We start from the raw sequence: 23,588 nt of genomic DNA on the forward strand, positions 1-23,588 counted from the left end.
AAAAACTCAGATCAAGAAGAAAGACATATCTCTGTGCAAAAATATCCCTTTAAAGGTATAGACGACTTTGTAGCATTCTTCAGCTCATATCATCGGACACAATAGATAATTTCTCAATATTTTTACAGTGCAGAGGGATATTTGCACCTCTAAGTGCATCCGAAAAAATGGAAGCCGATAAACAGTCCGGAATTTGGGTGTAAATGTAGTTTACACCTCCTATTTCACTTGTGATTCTATGTGATGTGAACAAAACTAATTTGTCCATATAGGGCAGTGGTCACCAAACTGCGGCCCGCGGGCACCGCATGCGTCTATGAACGACTTTAAGAACATAATAAAACGCAAATTTTCATGCAAAAATATTGATGATATCTATTTTGGTTCAAAAGTTATTAAAGTTTTTCTACTTAAAATCCTTTGTTTTTCAAGGCATTTTATTAGAGTTACAAAAATAACACATCTGTAATTTTTTGATATAATATACAATTTTATTTTGTCTTTTGAATGCCGTCAAAAGATATTTTTTATGTTTGCCCCAATCAGAGATATTCACAATCAAAGTAGGCATGTTTTTGAGAGAAAAACAATAATAACTCCTAAACGGAAGGAGATAGCGAGTTTCTTCACTCACCAAATTACGCATTTTTTAAAGCTCTGAAAGTGTTTCATAGACTACTTTGATGAGAAATTTGAATTGAAAACTCTAGAGCCAGAAAACCAGTTTTGTTCGGACCACCCTATGTCACCGTAGGAAAAAAGCTCTAAATCGGTCAATTTAAGAGATACAAAAAAACTTTTTTTAGCAAAGTTGCTTGAAATTGAATGGTCTACAACTTTGCTGAAGCATGTATAATATAATTTCTACAAATAAGAAAGTTAGTTACACAATTTCTATGAAAATGTGGTCCACCCTAATTTTCAATAACACCAAATAAAGGGCTTAACTAATACAAACAACTTTGTAGAAGACCGTTTTTGTCTAATGTTTCATTCTAAAGCTCAAAATGCATCTTTCCGCGTAAAACTGATTCCTGGACCACTGTGCAGTGTGACTATTGTCGGCAGCCTAATTATCTTCGGCAATTTTTCCATAAGAACTGCTGGTGAATCTCTTCGGCAGCTCCAAATCAGTCGCATTTTGAAGCGTGTTCATTTGAATTGACGACATCTCTGGCGATATTGTTTATTCAGTTTCGGAAATCTCGTTAGCGGGAAGCAGGCAGAACAAAGAATCATCTGAATGTTTTCATTGATGTGTTTTGATACAAAAATACCGTGTATTTGTGGTTTGAAATTTGGTTGCCGATAATAGTCGAATGGTGCCGAAGCCGTAAGTCTCCCTATCTATGATTACATGTCGTATTAAAACTCTCTTCGGCTCATTCGAAACGCGGTGAATTAATCTTACTTCGTAAGTATCCAGTAGGGTGCGGCTTGTTCTTAGAAATGTCTCAAAACCAAAAAATGCTTGTGCTCTTCTAAATTTCAATTACAAAAAAATGGAAATCTCAAATTTTGTGCAAAAAATATTAAGATTTAGAGGTGGCACAAGCAACTTGAAGGTGAATTTTCAAGTTATAAAATGTGACCTTCTGTGAAATCTTCATAAATTTTCCAACCAATTTTGAAGTTTTAAGCATCATTCACTTCAAAATTAAATTAATGAAAAGTTTGTAGAAAACCAAAAATCTCTAGAATCAAAACTAGTCTTAGTTAAAAGCCGTTTTCCTCATTTTACAAAAAAAAAAAATATTTAACCTTAACTTCATAAATACTTATTCGATTTCAGATCTTTTGACATCCTTTTAAGCTAACTTAGTAATTTCCATACTGTGTATACAACGATTTCAATATAATCAGTTGTTTGACTAAGTTATTTAACAAAAACTACACAAAACATGATTTTTTTTATGAAAGACCAAATTTTCGAATTATTGAATTTATACTGTTTAACCAAAGCTTATGATGCATCTTAGCCGAGTGGTTAGAGTCCGCGGTTACAAAGCAAAGCCATGCTGAAGGTGTCTAGGTTCAATTCCCGGTCGGTCCAGGATCTTTTCGTATTGGAAATTTCCTTGACTTCCCTGGGCATAGAGTATCATCGTACCTGCCACACGATTTACGAATGCAAAAATAGCAACTTAGGCAAAGAAAGCTCTCAGTAAATAACTGTGGAAGTGCTCATAAGAACACTAAGCTGAGTAGCCGGCTCTGTACCAGTGGGGACGTTAATGCCAAGAAGAAGAAGAAGAAGAAGAAGAAGATGCATCTTAATAAAAGGCTTCACTTTAATTTTATAGCTTGAAAATTCACCTTCAAGTCGCTTGCGGATTTAGTTATTTGGCTCTTTTCAGATTTTTCCGCCAAATTTTTTCACGTATGTTTTCTTATGCTGTACTGGTTTAAAATTTTGGTCGATGCATTGCTGATAATATGAGACATGTTTATCAGTGTGAATAGGTATCCTCAAAACGTTACAGCTCGTACAAAAAAAAGGAAGAATCTTTATACAAAAAAGTTTTACGGAGGGGTGGGTTTGACTTGACCATTTTTGGCGTTATGAAATTTGTGAATGAAGTGTATGGGAGAAGTTGGTAGGTCATTTGGCATAAAGCTGTTTGGCATAAATTCGGTTGACATAAAGATCAATAGTTATACAGTGGTCGTTTGACATAATGATCGATTGGCATAATAGTCGTTAGACCAGTGATGCATTTGAACGCGTTCAGTTCTCGTTCCAGGACAATTTGTTGAACTCAGTTATCAAGTAGACTTGAACATTGTTCAGTTCTAAAATAGTAATCCCTATTCTTGAAAATTGACGCCGTTTAATTCATACATTACTCATGTGAAAGCTTCGATTATAATTGTGAGCTGAAAGAACCGTTCTTAAGCAGCAGCAAGCTCTTGCTCGCAAATTCATTGACTACTGCGTTCTCGTTCAAATTTGGCTCTGGCTTCGTTCACTTTTGGCTCGTGTTCAGTTCAAAATGTATCACTGCGTTATACATAATGGATCTGAAACCAACGAATTTTTAATTGTCACCTGGTAGGTGGTCATTTGACATAAAGGTCATTTGGTATTAAGACAAAAATGTGTTCTTCATAATGTCGTTTGACATAAAGTCTATAGGCATAAGGGTCTTTTGGCATAATCCGATTTGGCATAATAGTCGTTTGGCATAATGAGCCTAAAACCAAGGATCTTTTGAGGTTTCATCCATTTTTTACGTTTCTCTTGAATCTCACTGACGACATCACACGCATATTGTGAAATTAATGGATTTTGTTTTGAATGACATTTTATTCAACAATCCCATGCTCATGAATGTTCTAAGGCATACGGCTCATTGACTACCGACAGTGAAAACAGTGCAAATAGAAAATTTTTATTGACTCAGCGATTGCCCTTCTACCCTTCATTCTTTTTAGTTGCGCAATGGAAAATAATTTTGTCTCTTTTGTGGAAGGATTCTGATGGAAATTCTAAAAGAATTCTGATGCGACTTCATGCCAAACGGGGTTACTATTGAAGTATTGGAAGGATTCTGATGGGAATCCCGGACGGACTCTGATGTGAATTCTGGAAGGTTTCTGAAGGATATCCTGGAAGAGTTCTGATGTAATCCTGGAAAGATTCTGATGGCAATCCAGGAAGGGTCCTGATGTGAATCCTTGAAAGACTCTAAAGGAAATCCTGAGAGGATTCTGACTTTAATTCTGGAAGAGTTCTGATTTTAATCCTGAAAGGATTCTGATGTGAATCTGAAGGATTTTGATGGAAATTTTGGAAGGGTTCTGATGTAACTTCTGGAAGGATTGTGATTTGAATCCTAGGTGGATTCTGATGGAAATCCTGAAAGGTTTTGAATGAAAATCCTGGAAAGGTTTTTAAGGAAATTCTGGAAGGATTATGATGTGAATCCTGGAACGATTCTGATGTGGATCCTCTAAGGATTCTGACGTGAATCCTGAAAGGGTTTTGATTTCAATCCTGAAAGGATTCTGATGTGAATCCTGGAAGGATTTTGATGTGAATCCTAGAAGGATTCAGATGTGAGTCCTGGAAGGACTTTGATGTGACCTTATGCCAAACGTTTTTATGCCAAACGGGGTATAGTCATAAGTGAAATACTGGAAGGATTCTAACGGGAATCCCGGAAGGACTCTGACGTAATCCTGGAAACCCGAGCAGAAGAAAATAACTACCGAATACCAAATTGAGGTATTCCATATCAGATAATTTCCAATACTTACAACCTGAATGAAGTATGAATGAGCCCTGCATAATAGGTAAAACACCTCAAATAATACCTTCTGCATATTCTACAAATACCAAGCTGATAGCTAGATCAGGTATTGTAATATCTAAATAATACGTGATAGATTTTCATATAAAAGCGATTTTTTCAATAAAAGTTCAATACCTCCAGCAGTCCTCAATAGCTATCGAATACCAAAATGAAGTATTTTTTATTGTTTTAAACATGTTTTTCAAATACCATTATAATATCAAAATGAAGTATTGACAACTGAACAATACCTAATTATGGTATGATACCAAAATAAGGTATGCATAAGTGACTACGAGTTATTCTTTCCTCCTCGGAAAGATTCTGATGCAAATCCTGGAAGAATCCTGATGTAAAATCTGGAAGGATTCTGTTGTGGATCCTGGAAAGGCTCTAAAGGAAATCCTGGAAGGCTTCTGACTTTAATTCTGGAACGGTTCTGATTTTTATCCTGGAAGGATTCTGATGTGAATCCTGAAGGATTTTGATGGAAATTTTGGAAGGATTCTGAAGTAAATTCTGAAAGGATTGTGATTTGAATCCTTCATGGTTTCCATGATGGAAAGGTTTGGAGTGAAAATTCTGGAAGGGTTCTAAAGGAAAACCTGGAAAGATTCTGATGTGAATCCAGCTAGGATTCTGATATGACCTCATGCCAAACGGGGTATAGTCATGGGTGAAGTACTGCAACGATTGTGAGGAGGAAGGATACTCATGTGAATCTGAGAAGAATCCTGATGTGAATCCGAGAAGGATTCTGATGGGAATCCTGGAATGATTCTGATAGAAATTCTGGAGGGATTCTGAAGGGAATTCTAGGAGGATTCTGTTGGAAATCCGGTAAGATTTTGATTGGAATCCTGGAAGAATTTTAATAGAAAGGAAGATTGACTGAACTTTGATGATGATAATTAGAGATTTTGGCTTTCAGTCACGAATTAAGCGAAACGAATAATTAACGCTTTAATCGTGACTGAATGTTCTAAACCGAAATCTCCAATTTTGATGGGAATAATGAAAATATTTTAATGGAAATCCTGAAGAGATTCTGATGGGAGTCCTGAAAGGATTCAAACCCACGATCATCTCATGAGACTTCTGGAATGATATTTACCACTTGAATTGGGAGTACTGAAAGAATTTTAATGTGAATCCTGAATAAATTCAGATCAGAATCCAGAGGGAATTCTGATAACAATTCTGCTGGAAATCCTGTGAGATTTCCGATTCAGAGAGGAGCCTGGAACAATTCTGATAAGAAAACTGAGACAATTTTGATAAGAATCCCCAAAGGAAACGTTGGAGGATTCTAATGAGAATTTATAGATGATCCTGAGAGGATTCCGATGAGAATTTTGAGAGGGCTCTGATGAGAATCCGGAGAAAGTTCTGATGAGAATCCGGAGAAAGTTCTGATGAGTATTCTATGAAAAAGAAAATCCATGGAGAGTTCTGATGAGAATGCTGAGAGGATTTTGACTACAGTTTAATCGACTCATGGAACAAAAATTGCTTCACTGTATATTCCTGAGGGGGTTCAGATGAGAATCTTGAGAGTATGCTGATGGCAATTCAGATGGGATCCCAGAGAATGATGGGATGGGCGTCACGAGAGATTCTGATGAAAATCTAGAAAGATTCTAATAAGATAGGGAAAGGATTCTGATAAAAGTCTGAGAGAAACCTGATAAGAATCCCTATGATAAGAATTCTTGATGAGAATCCTGAGAGGTCTCTGAATAGAATGTTGAGAATTATGGCAACAATCCTGAGATGATTATGATATATATCCATAGAGGATTCTTAATAGAATCCATGGAGGTTTATAAATAAAATCCTTGGAGGATTCTAATTAGAATTTTGCGATGATTTTGGTGAGGATCCCGAGAGATTTTTGATGAAAAACCTGAAAAGATTTTGATAAGAATGCATAGAGGATTTAGATGGCAATCTTGAGAGGATATTGATAAGACACCTGATGTAAATCTTGAGAGGATTCTGTTGACATCCCGGGGAGTATTGTGATAGGAATCCAAAGAGAATTCTGATGTCAATTCAAAAAGCGTTCTGAAGAGAATTCGAAAAGGATTCTGATAAGATCTAATCGAAAGCTGCCCATCGGTCAAATGTACATATCCTGATACGAATCATATTCTGATACGAATCTATAGGAAATTCTGATGAGAATCCAAGAAGGATTCAGATGATATTCTTAAGAGGATGCCGATTAGAATTCGGACAGGAAACTCAAAGAGTGTTCTGATAAGGTTGTTGGATAGATTTCGATGAGAATCTTGGAATAATCCTTCACACATTTGGATAGATTCTGATTAGGATCCTAAGATTTCATGTTTCGAAGGATTCTGATAAAAAAATGCGAAGAGGATTCTGAATGCATTATCGTAACAATCCTGAGAGGATAATGGTAGAAATCCTTAGAGATCCTTCTTGATAGAATCTTCCATGGATTATGAACAAAAAAAAATACTTAAAGGACTCTAATGGAAGTCTTGAGATGATTCTAGTTAGAATCCCGAGAGAGTTTTGAAGAAAAAATTGACAAGTTTTTGATGAGAATGTATAGAGGATTCTGATGGAAATCCTGAGAGGATATTGTTGAGATACCTGATGTAAATCCTGAGAGAATTTGAAAAGGGTTCTGAAGATAATACGAAAACAGTTCTGATGAGATCCTAATGAGAGCTGCCCATCCGTCAAGTATCCGTGAATGGACGGATCCTGGAGAATCCATAGAAAATTATGATTAGGATCCGAGAAAGATTATGATGATAGTTTTTAGAAGAGCCCGATAACAATCCGGAGAAAATTCTAATGAAAATCCAAAAAGTGTTCTGATGAGTTTATTGGAAAAAAATTGAAGAGAATCCTGGAACAATCCTTCACACATTTCAATGGATTTTGGTTAGATTTCCCAGAAGTTTATGATGAGAATCCTGAAAGGATTTTTATGAGAATCTTGAGTAGATTGATAGTCAGTTTCAAGCTTTTTATATTTTATTTTCAAAAACTTGAATTCACTAAAGTTTACTATAGTTTTAATATATGAGCTTAGAAGCCAAAGTGTTACCTGTTTCTGAAATTTAAATATTTCGTTTTTTACAGTTCAGCTCGATCGAACTAGTTTGATTTGATGCTGATAGTTTCCAATTATGTGGATCTAACTGGATTGTCTGCATCTAGATATTGAAAGAGAGCGTAAGATGAAAGAATCTCTCATTGTAAGATAGTAAACGACCTAAGTAAAGTTCGACTAGAGTAATTCAATTATTGATCTATTGTGACAAAATGTAACAGTGTCGTCTATGTCTTTTCAGGGTTCCATTAACCTTTCTTAGGTTGCAGTCAACCTTTCTGAGAAACCATTTCTCACACGTAAATGAAGTTCACTTCATGACCTCTTTAATTAAAAAATCTTCAATAAGAGTCTAGGCATATGTTGGACCCAATCCAATCGTGTGACAGAAAGCTTTTCAATCATCATCGATCAAAACCGGAATTTATGAGCCTATGTACTCTCTACACACCGTCATTTCATGTTACGCCCTGTGGGTGGGTGGGTCGGTGGATGCCATTCACTTATTTCTTTCCCTCGTCATCCTACAATCCATTAGCTGGCAGCTTCCGTGCGGACCCCGCTGCACCTGAACGTCACCAACGCGTCCTTCCTGTCGAGCGAAATGCACCCGTCAACCATTTGTTTGTTTCCGTCGTACTTCAGCAACTTTACCGTTCTGATCTTGGTGGCCGTTTCCATTATCACTCAGCTGTCGCATCTGAGCAAAATTGCATTAATGGTCGCCATTGCCGGTAAGTTTGGGATGATGAGATGAGGTCGGGAATAGCGGTGGGATTGGGTTTGGGTTCGTGAGGGAATGGGGTAATATGCGCCTCAAATTTAAACTGTGAATTTCGTCGAAAACTTCACAGCTAAAAATATGTTGTAAATTTAAGTTTATTTTTTATATATATTTTATTTGGAGCATCAAAATAAACCTAAATTTCAACGACCAATCCATTATTTTTCAATCGAATTAACTTCAAATTTACACGATCATGTAATGTTCAACCATTTTTAGTTGAAAATTGAATGTATATTCATTTAAATTTACATGATGCTGTAACAACACACGAATTTGATTTATTTTTACAGTAGACTTCAGTTTACATCACATAGAAAATTAAATATTTTTTCTGTGTTCATTCTAATAGGCTCCTAAAAAAATTAAAACCGGAGTTGGTACTTAACCATTAAATTCCACTAGAGTTTGTATCCTTTAACAGATACGCGTAATTCGACCTCAACTGCAAGGCTGTCTGCAGTGTCGTGTGCTAGAGTCTACTGTATCGACTGAAGTCGGGTCTAGTGCACGACTGAACAACCTTAAAGTTGAGGTCGAAATACGCGTATCTGTCAAAGGAAACAAACTTTAGTGGAATTATATTATAAAGTTCCTACTAAATTCGGCTTTCGTTTATTTATACGTATACGTATTCCACTAAGCAGCTCGAAGTTAAGATCCTAAAGGCCTTTTCCAATTTATATAAAAAACGGCCTTCTTCCTATGATCATTTACTTTACTGACATGGTATAATTAGTAATCACCCTGTACATATTATATATCTTGGACAGCGCTTTTCACATCGTGCTCATTATTGAACCATTACCTCAAAAAATATCAACTTTTTGCTTTGAAATAAGGTTTGATATTGAAATAAACCAAGCCATATCTAGAACTTTCTTTTAAGACCACTGTTTTGTTCCCTAGAACTGTGCACTTGAAAATTTAGAAGTGGTTTTTAATATATCTCCACCTAATGTTATTTTCGACGTTATCGTAGATGACATAACAAAGTTTTTACGAGTCTCTTACACAGCGGTGTCAAAATCTCGTTCATTGATGAACATTCATTTACCTCCAATAATTTTGCGAAAACCTTTACCATTTGGGCTAAGATTTCGTTATTGGATGGTTAAAAATATTGTCGGGGAAATTTATCCCATACATTTTGCATGGGACAGTTTTAGCTGCAAAATTGGGTTTTCTTGAATTTGGTATAGAGCGCAAATCTGAAAGTTGAAGATATTCAAATTACTCCGACAGAATATACTTTAAAACTTTTTAAGTGTGAAAGTTTTATCGGGGTACTTATTTTCGTCGGATGCAACTTCGATAACAATCAAAAATTCGATACCGTGATAGTAAATTTTATAATATTTCACGAGTTTTATCAAAATTAAGATTTTTTTTCCGTGAGTGCTGAACTTGTGGTTAATTCATTCATGCACATTAGTGTAGGCTTAAAAATATTTCGCTACAGAATGTTGCTCAGTTGTTTGAACTAAAAACAAAAGATAGAAAACTTCTTAACCAAAGAAATTTTACCATTTTCAAACCAAGAATTTTGAAATATTTGACAAATAAAATTTCATTTTGATGCGTATAATTGTCACAATATAAGCCTGAAGTAAAAAAGCTTTCTCAATCAAATGAAACAAACTTTTTTAAATAAGAATTATATTAAATTTAAAAACAATCAAAACTAAGGTGAAAAATAATCGAAAAAACTCAAATTTTTTCGAGCACAAATCTGGAGAATCGAACATCCGTTTGAGCTGAAAACTTGATCGATTAGTCACCAACATCAAGTGACCATTCGATCAAATTTTCAGTTTAAACGAATGTTTAGTTCTCCATACTTGTGTGGCTAACATAAATCTTATTTCATTATTTTCATAGGAATTTTAGGGTCTATATTCTATACGTTCAAGCTAAAAACTTAATCGATTGGTGATGACCGATCGAATAAGTTTTCAGCTCAAACGGGTTTTCGGTTCTCCAGATTTGTGCTCTTGAAAATTTCGAGTTTGGCTTTGATTCATCTTCACTTTAAGCCTGTAAAAAGTTCAGTTTTCAAACGGAATGGTGATGAAGAACAGGTGCTCCGCACAACAATTTTATTTCAAAAAGTATTCTGCTAGCCGAAAAGGTTGGAAACCCCTGATCTTGGAGATATTGCGGTGACGCATTTTACACCTTGTTCCCCTACATGATGATTTAGTGTTTAACCGGGTAGTTGAGATGAAAGGTGAAGATTAATTAGTACGTAGCAAGCTGTTCTGGAGTTTACCGTATGATTGGTTCGGTTTTCTGGTCGAACAATACCCGGGGAGCTAAGTGGAAAGCAAATTGTCGTCGATTATATCTAAATATCATCACAGCAGTAAGATTGATTGTGTGAAGTTGGGTGCATATCTAAATTATCGGATCGATTGCAACTGTTTAGTGCACTAAATAAAGCAATCGGCTTGTGGGGTATTATTTGGCCAGCAGGTGGATTATAATTATAATGTTATTTTATAGTGTAGTATGGCATACCTCAAACTCATAGTACACTGCAAACACACGCTATCCTGAAAGTAGGTTATTGATGTATAACTTTGATTTATATCAAGCCGAAATGCTTCTCGATCACAGCAATCAAATTATTGATGGTAAATGTACAAGCGAATGCAACCAATTGCAAAACATTACAAATAACATAAGCAAACCACGCACTATGATCAACAGAACCACGGCATAGAAATTAACAAGGTAGGCTCTTTACTGGTATAAACATTGAATTTGATTGTAAACATGTGACGTCATTCCTATCGTACCATGCACCGATGCACGAGTTCACTATCTGACATTTGAGCGGTGCCGAGATATTTACGTAGAAATAGTAACCAGTGAATTCAGCACCGCTCAAACGTCAAATGACGTCGTCAAGTAGCTGTCAGTTTTCGAAATATATTACCGTGAACAGAACGTATGTATATGTAACGTTACAATTGGCATTTACCAATGCGACGAAAAAGAAATAACAATTGGTCACTCGGTACGTGCAACAGTAAGGTAAATGTTCTAATAGTGGAGGTACTAAGCACGGTTCAACTTCATTTAACCCCACAATCCACAAAATTCATTGCGGTATCTGTTGTTTTCTTATGGAATCTTCCATTATAGGAACACTTTATCGCGACTATTGGTACAAGTGAGAAAAGTTTAAGAAGTTTTGGTGATATTTCATCCATTTTTAAGCGATTTGAACGATGTTTTCAGCTATTTCGTGTATCAATAAGCCAATACATCGATTGGTGATGTCGGATTTGCAGCTAATGCAATTAAATCAGTGTAAATTGCACTACCGCAACTATAGGAACACCCACAACTAATGGATCATTTACTCTAATTTCTTCGACTTCATAGGAAGCAGTCACATACCCCAGACAACCAAAATGTACGTATAACGAAATCACCTGGAGGCTTTATATGTGCAAAATTCCACTTATAAGATGTCGCGAAAAGGCCTTCTACGTACAAAAGTGGAGGCGATATGCGTGCATGTATTATGTGATAAATAATAACATACAATGCGAGTGTATAAATATTCTACCGAACCAACCTGTGATCTTATGCGACTTAACTTATGATAACAAATGTTGATTTGACAGCTGCTACGGATTGATGCGACTTACTTCCCAAGTAGCACTGGTAACAAATGCAATATTTTAGAAAAATAAAACAAATTACATTGCCGTTGCATTTCAGATATTTTGTAGCATATCTTATTAATGATTTTCAATTTTGGTTACTAAACTATTACATTGTAACTTACGCTTTGTTTACATTACATAGGTGTTGCATTTTTACTTGCATGTAGCTTATCCTAGAGCTGTCAAAATAAATGAGTTACATTGAAATTGAATCTGTGGTTGCAAAGAAACAAATAACACGCTAGGTTACATACAGATTGCTAAGTCACATGTATGTAACAGCATGAAGTTTGTTTACCATTTGTCATAGGGGAAGGGGTGAAAAAATGAACAGGATGATAAAATGAATACTGAACTTGTTACTCATGAACAACAAATTTCAATAATTTTAATTACGCACGGATGATTTAGAGCATAAATAGGAGTGTTTTCGTTGATACGGAGATAAATTGAAGTCAGAACCACGTTCAGTAATTAAAACTGATGTAATTTTAGGCACGGATAAGGTTTTTCAATGAGGTGAATATCGTAATAATATGATGTCGAAGCAGAAACCTTTATAACTGTTTTCGAAGGGATTGTAATCATTTATAGATGTTTTTTTAGGACTGATAAAAAAAAAATCAAAAATGTTTGTTTTGCTCGTGTGTTTTACCACCAACATAAAATGAACATTTCCATAATATTTAAACGACGATGAAAGTATGTGAAAATTTAGCTGTCTTAGTCTTAATGAATCAATGCACGAGTTCACTAGTTGACGTTTGAGCGGTGCCGTGTTATTTACGTGACCATGGCAACGAGTGAATTCGGCACCGCTCAAACGTCAAATTAGTGAACACGTGCATTGGTTCATAGGCCAGGAGAAGTGGATGAACTTGTCATTCATTTTCCTGTCAATTTTCATACAAAATCTACTTTTTCTCTGCTATAAATTCACTCTGGGTGAACCACTGCCCCTGGCCTATTCGTGTCGTTGCGTTAATTAAAATCTTCATTTTTGATGTTGTGCGATAGAACTAGTTATAATTAATAAACAAATTAATATATGAGGGACAATTACTGCGAGTAGACATATCACAGAACATCGAGTTACGTTTGTAATGTTCTTTTTACTACTTATGTGGGGAACGCCAATCTTTGAGCCGATGACACGGAATGGCGAGAATTTGTTTAAGGGGTCAGGATCCGTCATCAACTCAATAATTTTCAAAAGCAGTTTTTACGTTCAAAATCATGAATATATTCATGTGTTCACTGTATTTTATTCTCCAACCGAAACACAGTGAACACATTTTTGAATGTCAGTTTTGAACAGAAAAATGGCTGTTGAAGTTTGGATGATTACGATGACGGATCCTTGAACCTTAAAGTGTTTGGGTCCTCTAGACAATTTGTAATCAAACGTCAACATTCCACCGGAGAATCGCTAGTGTTTGGAGGTGATGTTTACTTCAAAATTTCGAAATCAACATCTCCAACTTAGTTCTAATACCCTCCGTCCACGAATTATTGTGGCGCGTCGATCGTCGCAAGTTTCTCGTTAAACAGTCAATCCCGTAAATGATTGTGTTTTGTTAAGCTTAATTACTTTAAGACGAAAGCAGTCAGTGGCTGTCTTCTTTGTTGAAATTTGTTCTGGGATTCCAACTCCCACAGGGTCCACTAATGCACTGTCATAGTTTGTATTACGTGCAATAAATATGTTAAATTTGTCCTTGAAAAACTTATCGAAGGACCTAAACTTTAATCAACTCGTGGGGGCAAAACCCTACCCCCTATTTCATAACACCAAAACAGCTGTTGAATTCAAATTCTACCAAACCTAATGCCACGCGGAAGTAACGCGCAAATTAGAACCTTACAAATGTAAATATTTCGCATCAGCATGTATCTATTCTTGAACAATAACGTCAGAACAAACGCCTGTAGGTATGCATCATATATGCAGAATCGATGAAGAGAAATCACTCATGTTAGTTAGGCCCTTTTGAAGTAACAGCACAGAAATGCACAAGGGGCTACCATTAGCAACGCGGTTATTTTTTCCCAATTTTAGATCCACCTTCCCCCTAGTAGTCATTTGTCCATACACAAAATTTACTATTTGTATGGACCATGGTCATTGGGCTGAATCTCTCCCTTCCCCCAATAAACGACTACGTGGTTTATGGATGACCCATAAGCACGCATTTTTTTAATTGACTTATTAACCCTAGAAATACTCAAATGGATGGATGTTGTTTCTACTATTTGATAGAGAACATATTTGTACATTCGATTATAATAAAAAAAACATATATTTCACATCTAAATTGCTATTTTCCTTATCATGGCCATATTACCCTCAGTCCATAATATTGGCACAAATTGATCAATTTCTAAATTCAATTCGTTGATTCACTTCAGGACGCAAGATTGCATTATTTCCTAGCGTCTTTTAGTGAAAAAATGTTAACAAACTCGCATCTTGTCACCTTTGTTCACAGAAGAGAGGATCGATGAAGAGAAATCGAACATGCGACTTGCGCTCTTATTATAGCACACGCTTGAATTTGCCTTCTTTCGAGCTATTTGAGCCATTTGAGCACGTCACAAACCGTGTGCTTTCTTGGACGGAGCATTTAATTTTCATACTTTTGTAAGGTTCCAGTCAATTGGCTTAGGGGATTTTTGCACATTATTTGATGATTTTTCGCAAATTCTTCGTTTTTCCCATTAAAAGCAAGACGATATTATTTAGGTGTTCATTTTAATACCCCTTCCCCTATTGACAGCAGTGTAATTTATTGGCAGTTTCAGTATAGTTACACATCAGTTTCAAAATAACATAAGATTTCTGGGCGACTAACGTGTAACAAACGAGTAACTTGCTGACAGTGGTTAACACTACATGTCAAAAGTTTTCATACGTATTGTTAATTTTGACATAAGAACTTTACTATTTTATGACTAGTTATTGTTTTCATAGATATTTTTCCAGTGATTAATTAAAATTGTTGAATTTACAATTTGCAGCCTCTCTAACAGCTTTTTAATAGATGTCATCAATTTAGATTGGCTGTCCTCAAACAGTTATTCGGAAGTGTATCTGCAGCAAGATGAAATTAAATGGCGATTAATGATAGGCAACCCAGAAAATCCAACTGCGGGACACAAAACAACGTGATTTTGGAATCACAATCTACACAAACAATTAAATTAAAATCAAAAACACTGCTGATTTGAGTTACAGTGCCAATTTCCATTTTTTTTTTGCGTCAGTTCTAATGGAATAATATCTCAACAATCCAGGTATCATGAGTTATTCAATATAAAAATATTATCTATTTTATGAGCGCGTCAATTTTGAGCAAGTAAAATGATTGATTTCACCACAAATTCAAATCGGCATGTTAAATCTATTATGTACTTGTGAATAATTACGCGTTCTAAAATCATTCGTATTTCTTTTATTGACATTCAATTCTATAATGGTTGTTCAATTTTAAAATTGTCGGAAAGTAACAACAACTTCAACGCCGTTTCATTTATTTTGTCGCAGGAAAACCCATGCGTAATCAACAAATTACATAGCAGTCGCTTGTTAACTTATTATGTAACGAACAAACAAGTTACATAAGGCTCGACTTTTTGCGCTTTTTCGGTTACATAGCAGTATTTTTTCATGTTGCTAATGTATCATATTGTAACTATTGAATATGTCAAGTAGCCGTTGCTGTAAGCTACTTGGGGATTTTTTTTTATTATCGTACAAATTGGGCCGAAGGGTCTCAGATTTTCATGAAACTTTTTCCACAGGCAGGGCTCATGGATATATGAATAAAAAAAAATTGAGAAAAATTCAGGGTCGCCTATTTTTCCGGAAAACTCAGGTGGAAATTTTTTGTTTTCCCTTGACACTACTTACTTTGAAAAATCATAACTCAAGAACGAAGCATCGTAGAAACAAAGTTTTTATATGAAAATTTAAGCAAATTTTCTCAGAAATCCAAAAAAAATATGAACTGGAAAAAGTTTTCCACAAAATTTTTCACCGTTAGGGAAATTCATAAAGAAAAGCTGGAAAATCTATGCCCGAACTCGCGGAAATTTTTTATTAAAATATTTTTGAGAAGGAAACTTTATAAACTTCAATTTTAGTAACTTTTAGGATGTACTTTTTTTTTGTTCCTGAGTTATGGTCAATTTTGTGAAAAATGACCATATTAGCCTTTTCTTTGAAAACAAATCTTTGCATTTTTTACAAAATTGACCATAGATCAGGAACTAAAGAAAAGTACATCCTAAAAGTTACCAGAATTGAAGTTTATAAAGTTTCTTTCTTAAAAATATTTTTTTTTTAAATTTCCGCGAGTTCGGGCATAGATTTTCCAGCTTTTCTTTATGAATTTCCCAAACGGTGGAAAATTTTGTGGAAAACTTTTTCCAGTTCATATTTTTTTTGGATTTCTGAGAAAATTTGCTTAAATTTTCATACAAAAACTTTGTTTCTACAATGTTTCGTTCTTGAGTTATGATTTTTCAAAGAAAAGTCTTATATGACACATCTGGACATTTTTCACAAAATTGGCCATAACTCAAAAACGAAAAAAAAGTGCATTCCAAAAATTTCAGTGATTAAGGCTTATAAAATTACCTTCTCGAAAATTTTTTTGAAAATTTTCCACGAGTTCGGGCATAGTTTTTCCGGCTTTTCTTTACGAATTTTCCCAACGGTGGAAAATTTTGTGGAAAACTTTTTCCAGTTCATATTTTTTTTTGGATTTTTGAGAAAATTTGCTTAAATTTTCATATAAAAACTTTGTTTCTACGATGCTTCGTTCTTGAGTTATGATTTTTCAAAGTAAGTAGTGTCAAGGGAAAACAAAAAAATTCCACCTGAGTTTTCCGGAAAAATAGGCGACCCTGAATTTTTCTCAATTTTTTTTTATTCATATATCCATGAGCCCTGCCTGTGGAAAGTTTCATGAAAATCTGAGACCCTTCGGCCCAAACCCGTACGGTAATAAAAAAAAATCCCCACTTGTAACAATATGTGCTGCTTGGGTTTGTACGAGTGTACGAGACGAAACAAAATGTATAAATGAACTCAGAAAAGAAGTGTTTTATGCGAGGAAACTCATCAAACTGACGAGTTTATCCACGGTGTTTTGCGGGTTTGATGTAATTAGTATGAATAAACGAGTTGTAACGTGAACTTTCATGCGATGTCTGGTTGTCTGGGACACTCCGATACATTGAAGGACCGGAAGTTCCAACTCGATATGTAACGAATACCGTGCGTCTCCATTTATTCAAAAGCACTATGAAATCAAAAAATAAAACACTCTTCAACTGTGTGTACCGTTTTGACTCATATTCCGAACACTTGAGGCCAACAGTGCTATCAAATACATCTGAAAGGCTTATGTTGGCTGATATTTGTGAAAATTGTAATTCCTTCGCAAAGTATAGCTGTTAGCTCTTGGGTGTGTCGATAGAAATGTTTATTATAACTTATTTAGTATTGTTTTTTTTTCGTAAAAGTGTGGAGTGTGTTCATTCTGTCTCAAGTTCTGAACAGCACGAATAGATCGTGTTCAAATAATTAATTTCGTAAATAAATTTATCAGAGCTAATTTCACTGATATCGAACTAGAGACTCATCACTAATCCAGAAGTAAAAAATAAATTGGAATTCGTTAAAATTGAATTTCAATTGACTGCCATTTCGTGGTAATTTGGTGATATATTTCAGCGACACCTTTCAATTAAATCGCCATACAAAAACCGAGTGTTCGGAATATGAGTCTGTTCGGAATTTGAGGCAAAACAGTATGTTAATTATAGTAACTTTTTGGAACATTCTTCCAGTTATCAAAACATTGTTGCAGCATACAGTACAAAAACACTTTGGGAATATTTTTGTATATACAATCAATCATATGACAAATTAATTATGCGGGTGAGAGCATGGCATCGAAAATAATTCCCCCATTGTATTCTTCCTTACACCTGGACGCAGCTATTCACTGTTATATCAACATATTTCACCTGGATGAAGCGTTCCGAAACGAGGATTTCGAGATAATGAATGTGTAAATAAATCACCTACATAACTTCTAATTTGACCTACACCGACTCCACATCCTCCTCAATTTTAGCACTTTAGGCTCACACCGTTCCGGATAACAATTCCACAAACAGCATTCATTCCATGTATTTTTTTCGTACACGTTATGTTGCGACCCAAAAAAAGAGGTCCAAAAGTCCCTAATTTATTTTTCATTACTCGTATCCTGTGAACCCAATTAACACCACTCCATTCTTGCAGATTTCCCTTGCGATATACCCTGTCGGCGTTGCTGATGGCAGTGACGATAGCACTTTCGCTCCTGGCGCGGCATGTAAGTATGCGAATTCATAGGACCGTAAGATGGGGTAACTTTGATAGTTTTTTTATGGAAGAAAAATATTTGATTATGTATATTAACACTCGTTGTTGCAATAAAAAAAAGGGGACAGTTATGCTTTTGTAGAAGTTTAGTAAACCCTCTTTTTCAAAGTTACACCCTTTTATGCCAAAAAAAAAACAAACGTGATGCTGTCTCTCTGATGGCCGTTTCCAATCGTTTTCTCCCACAGATCGATAAGGTGGACCGGGTAATATTCATGTGGAAAACGGAAGTCAGCGACCAAAAGGAACGGGCCAGTGACATGCGCCGGCGTAACGAGGCCCTGGTCTACAATGTGCTTCCGATGCATGTGGCAGAGCATTTCATGGGCAACCGGAAGCGATCCCACGACGATTTGTACTCGCAGAGTTACGCAGAGGTGGGAGTGCTGTTTGCCAGCATGCCCAACTTTTCCGACTTTTACTCGGAGGAAACGGTCAACAACCAAGGGTTGGAGTGTTTGCGTTTCCTGAACGAGGTTATATCGGACTTTGATGCGGTAAGTGGATTTTGCTTGAGATAAAGGAAAGAATTATGAGAAGGCAATTTGTTTCGACAGCTTCTCGAGTTGCCTCAATTCCAAGATGTTATCAAAATCAAGACAATCGGGTCGACTTACATGGCGGCAAGTGGACTGAACCCATCGCGGATCGTTAAACCGGAGGATCCCATTTCGGTCCGATGGGCGCATTTGGCACTGCTGGTCGAGTTTGCTCTGGAGCTTAAGAAGGCTCTGCAAGGAATCAACGAACAATCATTCAACCATTTTGTTCTGAAGATGGGAGTCAATCATGGTCCAATAACGGCAGGTGTCATCGGTGCACGGAAGCCACACTACGACATCTGGGGCAATACTGTGAACGTGGCGTCTCGGATGGAGAGTACTGGAAAAGCTGGAGCCATTCAGGTTTGTATGAGGTGCAAATAGATATTTGGCCACCGGAATATTTCCGAGGTATAATTAACGTTTTTGCATGTAATTCTTGAATGAACTTTACAAGATGGAAAAATTTGCTACGTCCATGATGAGGTCAGCTGTATAATATCCTTATTCAATCGAATATGCTTTCCTCCAGGTCACGGAAGAAACCTGCCAAATCCTGCAAACCTTCGGCTACACATTCGAGCAGCGAGGGTTGGTGGCCGTGAAAGGCAAGGGCCAACTGATGACGTATTACCTGCAGGGAAAAATCCCGAAAAATGCTTCCCCCATCCTGCCGGTAACCACGATGGAAACCGTTCAGGAAGTGGACGAACCCAAAGAATCTCCACCGGCGCTTCCAACGGAATCCCCTGCTCACCAAATCACGTCGGTCTCTTCCAGCACCACCAGCCCCAACAGCGTTCGCCTAAATCAGGAATACGTCGAGATGAAGGTAAGCAGTACATCGAATACGATAACTTCGAACGAAAACCACCGGCAACAGGCTGCAGACCTGCAGCAGTTGAACAGTACTACTAATACTACTGTGGTCAGTGCGGCGGAGCAGAAGTCGGAGGGCGGCGGGGTGAAAATACTATTCAACGGGGAAACCGAAGAGGCGGATGTGAAAACGCCACTCCTCGACGATAAGAACAGCACAAATGCGAACCACTTTAGCGAGGGCGAAAAGGATGCACTAATAGAGAATAGCAATTAGGTGGCTTTTGCGGGTATACCTTAGGCGGAAAGGGCAACAATCGGGGTTCTTTGGTAGATGACATACGAGAATGCATGTTGATATTTTTTTATACTTGGTTTTATGCTTCTATTCGATGGGATGGAATTATTCTTTTTGAGATATAAAGAAATTTTGATTTATCTTTTATTGAAGATCATTTGAAAGTAGATCCCTTAGTTCTTTGAACCAGATGTTTAAAATCTCTATACATTTCTTATTGTAAGCGCCATTCAGTGAATTAGGTCTTCCGATAGCAATTTGATTATTTTCAGAAATAACAGAAATATTTTTTTAATTTCTTTATTAGTATCATTCCAAACATTACATTCATTTCTTATATCTAGGTGTTCTGTGTTATTAGACAACACTATCATCCTAATTTGGTAAAACAAATTCAAGATTTTATTAACATTTTGTTAACAACATATAACATTTCATTTGCCGTAGCAATTCAGATTTTTTACAGGTGAGTTGATTTCACCTGCTTATAAGAGAAAAAAAATGCTTTCAATATACTTAACCTAACTTAACCTAAACATATAACGCATTAATCGTGACAATAGAAGATTGTAACGATTTTTGCCTGAAATTATTTATTATTTTATTTGACATTTGTTCCAATGTTTCAACATTGGATATTTTATGTAACTCATTGGTACTATACCAGGAAGGAAGCCTCAGAATCATTTTCAAAATTATATTTTGAATTCTCTGCAGAGCTTTCTTCCTGGTATTACAACAGCTAGTGCATATTGGTACAGCATACAACATGGCTGGCCTAAAAATTTGTTTGAATATCAAAAGCTTGTTCTTAAAACAAAGTTTTGATTTTATATTAATAAGGGGATAAAGACATTTTACATATTTATTACATTTGGCTTGAATGCCCTCAATGTGATTTTTGAAAGTTAAATTCTAATCAAGCATGAGCCCTAGATTCATCTGACCAATTTATTGGAATCCCTCTCATCGTGACAACATGTCTACTTGAAGGTTTCAAATATAGAGCTTTTGGTTTATGTGGGAATATTATTAGTTGAGTTTTGGAAGCATTAGGAGAAATCTTCCATTTTTGCAAGTATGAAGAAAAAATATCCAAATTTTTTTGCAATCGACTATAGATGACACGCAGGCTTCGACCTTTGGCGGAGAGGCCTGTGTCATCCGCAAACAAAGATTTTTGACATCCCTGAGGTAACTCAGGTAAGTCAGATGTGAAAATATTGTATAATATTGGTCCCAAAATGCTGCCTTGGGGAACACCAGCTCTTACAGGAAGTCTTTCAGATCTGGAGTTCTGATAATTAACCTGAAGTGTACGATTTGACAGATAACTTTGAATTATTCTAACAATGTATGTTGGAAAATTAAAATTTTTCAATTTTACAATCAAACCTTCATGCCAAACACTGTCGAATGCTTTTTCTATGTCTAGAAGGGCAAGACCAGTAGAATAGCCTTCAGATTTGTTGGAACGGATCAAATTTGTTACACGTAAAAGTTGATGAGTGGTCGAATGTCCATGGCGGAATCCGAACTGTTCATTGGCAAAAATTGAATTTTCGTTGATGTGGGCCATCATTCTGTTCAAAATAACCTTTTCAAAAAGTTTACTGATGGAGGAAAGCAAACTGATTGGACGATAGCTAGAAGCTTCTGCAGGATTTTTGTCTGGTTTTAAAATTGGAACAACCTTAGCATTTTTCCATTAGTCAGGAAAATATGCTAATTGAAAACATTTGTTAAATATATCAACTAGAAATGATAAGCTACTTTCTGGAAGTTTCTTGATGAGGATGTAGAAAATTCCATCATCGCCAGGAGCTTTCATATTTTTGAATTTTTTAATAATAGTTCTCACTTCTTCCAAATCAGTCTCCCAGGCATTTTCGAAAACGTTCTCTTGATTGAGAATATTTTCGAACTCCTGAGTAACTTGATTTTCAATTGGACTAGTAAGTCCTAAATTAAAATTGTGCGCACTTTCAAACTGCATAGCAAGTTTTTGAGCTTTTTCGCAATTAGTTAGTAATAATTTGTTTTTCTCTTTCAATGCCGGTATAGGCTTCTGAGGTTTTTTCAAGATTTTAGATAATTTCCAAAAGGGCTTAGAGCCAGGGTCCAATTGAGAAATTTTATTTTCAAAATTTTTGTTTCTTAATTGAGCAAAACGCTTTTTGATTTCTTTCTGCAAATCCTGCCATATAATTTTCATAGCAGGATAGCGAGTGCGTTGAAATTGCCTTCTCCTCACGTTTTTAAGATGGATCAAGAGTTTAAGATCATCGTCTATAATCACGGATTCAAATTTTACTTCACATTTTGGAATTGCAATGCTTCTGGCTTCAACAATGGAATTTGTTAAAGTTTCAAGAGCATTGTCAATATCAATTTAAGTTTCTAAAGAAATGTTAACATCAAGATTAGAGTCAACATACGTTTCATATATATTCCAGTCGGCTCGTAAATAATTGAAAGTGGAGCTGATAGGATTGAGAATCGCTTCATGCGATATTTGAAATGTAACAGGGACATGATCAGAATCAAAATCAGCATGAGTAACTAATTGGCTACAAAGATGACTAGAGTCAGTTAAGACCAAGTCAATCGTAGATGGATTTCTAGAAGAGGAAAAACATGTAGGGCTATCAGGGTATTGAATTGAGAAATATCCTGAAGAGCACTCATCAAATAAAATTCTGCCGTTGGAATTACTTTGAGAATTATTCCATGACCGATGTTTGGCATTAAAGTCACCAATGACAAAAAATTTTGACTTATTGCGAGTCAATTTTCGCAAGTCAGTTTGGAGCAAATTAACTTGCTGTCCAGAGCATTGAAAAGGCAAATAGGCAGCTATGAAAGTATATTTACCAAACTGTGTTTCAACAGAAACACCTAAAGTTTCAAAAACTTTAGTTTCAAATGACGAAAACAGTTGATGTTTTATACGCCTATGAATGATGATTGCAACCCCCCCACATGCCCCATCAAGTCGATCATTTCGATAAACAAAAAAGTTAGGATCTTTTTTTAGTTTGGATCCCGGTTTTAAATAAGTTTCGATAATCACTGCTATATGCACGTTATTAGCTGTAAGAAAATTAAACAGCTCGTCCTCTTTACCATTCAGAGAACGAGCATTCCAATTTAAAATATTTAAATTATTATTTGGATCCATTAGAAAAACGTAATCCAATAACAATTTGATTTGTAAATTTAACACCTACTTGGACTGCTTCAGTCATAGTGGTGGCTTTGAACATTGGATCAATCATTAGATTCAATTGTTCAGTTAGAAAATTAAAATCAGAGGCAGACATGTCATGCGATTTCCCATTGGAATTTCCGGTAGACGAAGAAGAGGAGTTACCTGTGGCGGTAGAGTTTTTTCCATTTGATTTGAAACAAGTAGAATGGGTACCCATGGATCGAACAGGGGAGGAGTTCAAATTTCCTGCTACGATATCGGCAAAGGATTTACCGTGGGTAGATACATTCGAAATTGAAAGATTCGAACGGCTACCCGACGGATTAAAATTAGTTTGTGAATGAGCATGATTATGATCTTCCTGATGGGTATGATTCATGATCAAGCGATCGTTAACTGAAAAATGAGCATTGTTCGATACTCTAC

The 23,588-nt window shown here is 35.9% G+C and overlaps 1 protein-coding gene across 3 annotated transcripts in view; it reads left to right on the forward strand.

Moving 5' to 3' along the window:
- LOC5571858 (adenylate cyclase type 3) overlaps positions 1–20,219 on the forward strand; it is a 210,622-nt gene extending 190,403 nt beyond the window's left edge. For all 3 annotated transcript variants that reach the window (XM_021847233.1, XM_021847234.1, XM_021847232.1), the window contains 6 exons: positions 7,928–8,123; positions 17,861–17,933; positions 18,170–18,242; positions 18,481–18,789; positions 18,850–19,197; positions 19,367–20,219. In XM_021847233.1, the coding sequence (XP_021702925.1) occupies positions 7,928–8,123; positions 17,861–17,933; positions 18,170–18,242; positions 18,481–18,789; positions 18,850–19,197; positions 19,367–19,930 (1,563 nt within the window). In that variant the 3' untranslated portion in view covers positions 19,931–20,219. The remainder of the gene's footprint in view (positions 1–7,927; positions 8,124–17,860; positions 17,934–18,169; positions 18,243–18,480; positions 18,790–18,849; positions 19,198–19,366) is intronic.
- The last annotated feature ends 3,369 nt before the right edge of the window (positions 20,220–23,588 follow it).

This window comes from Aedes aegypti, chromosome 2 (assembly GCF_002204515.2).
Source record: "Aedes aegypti strain LVP_AGWG chromosome 2, AaegL5.0 Primary Assembly, whole genome shotgun sequence".
NCBI lineage: Eukaryota > Metazoa > Arthropoda > Insecta > Diptera > Culicidae > Aedes > Aedes aegypti.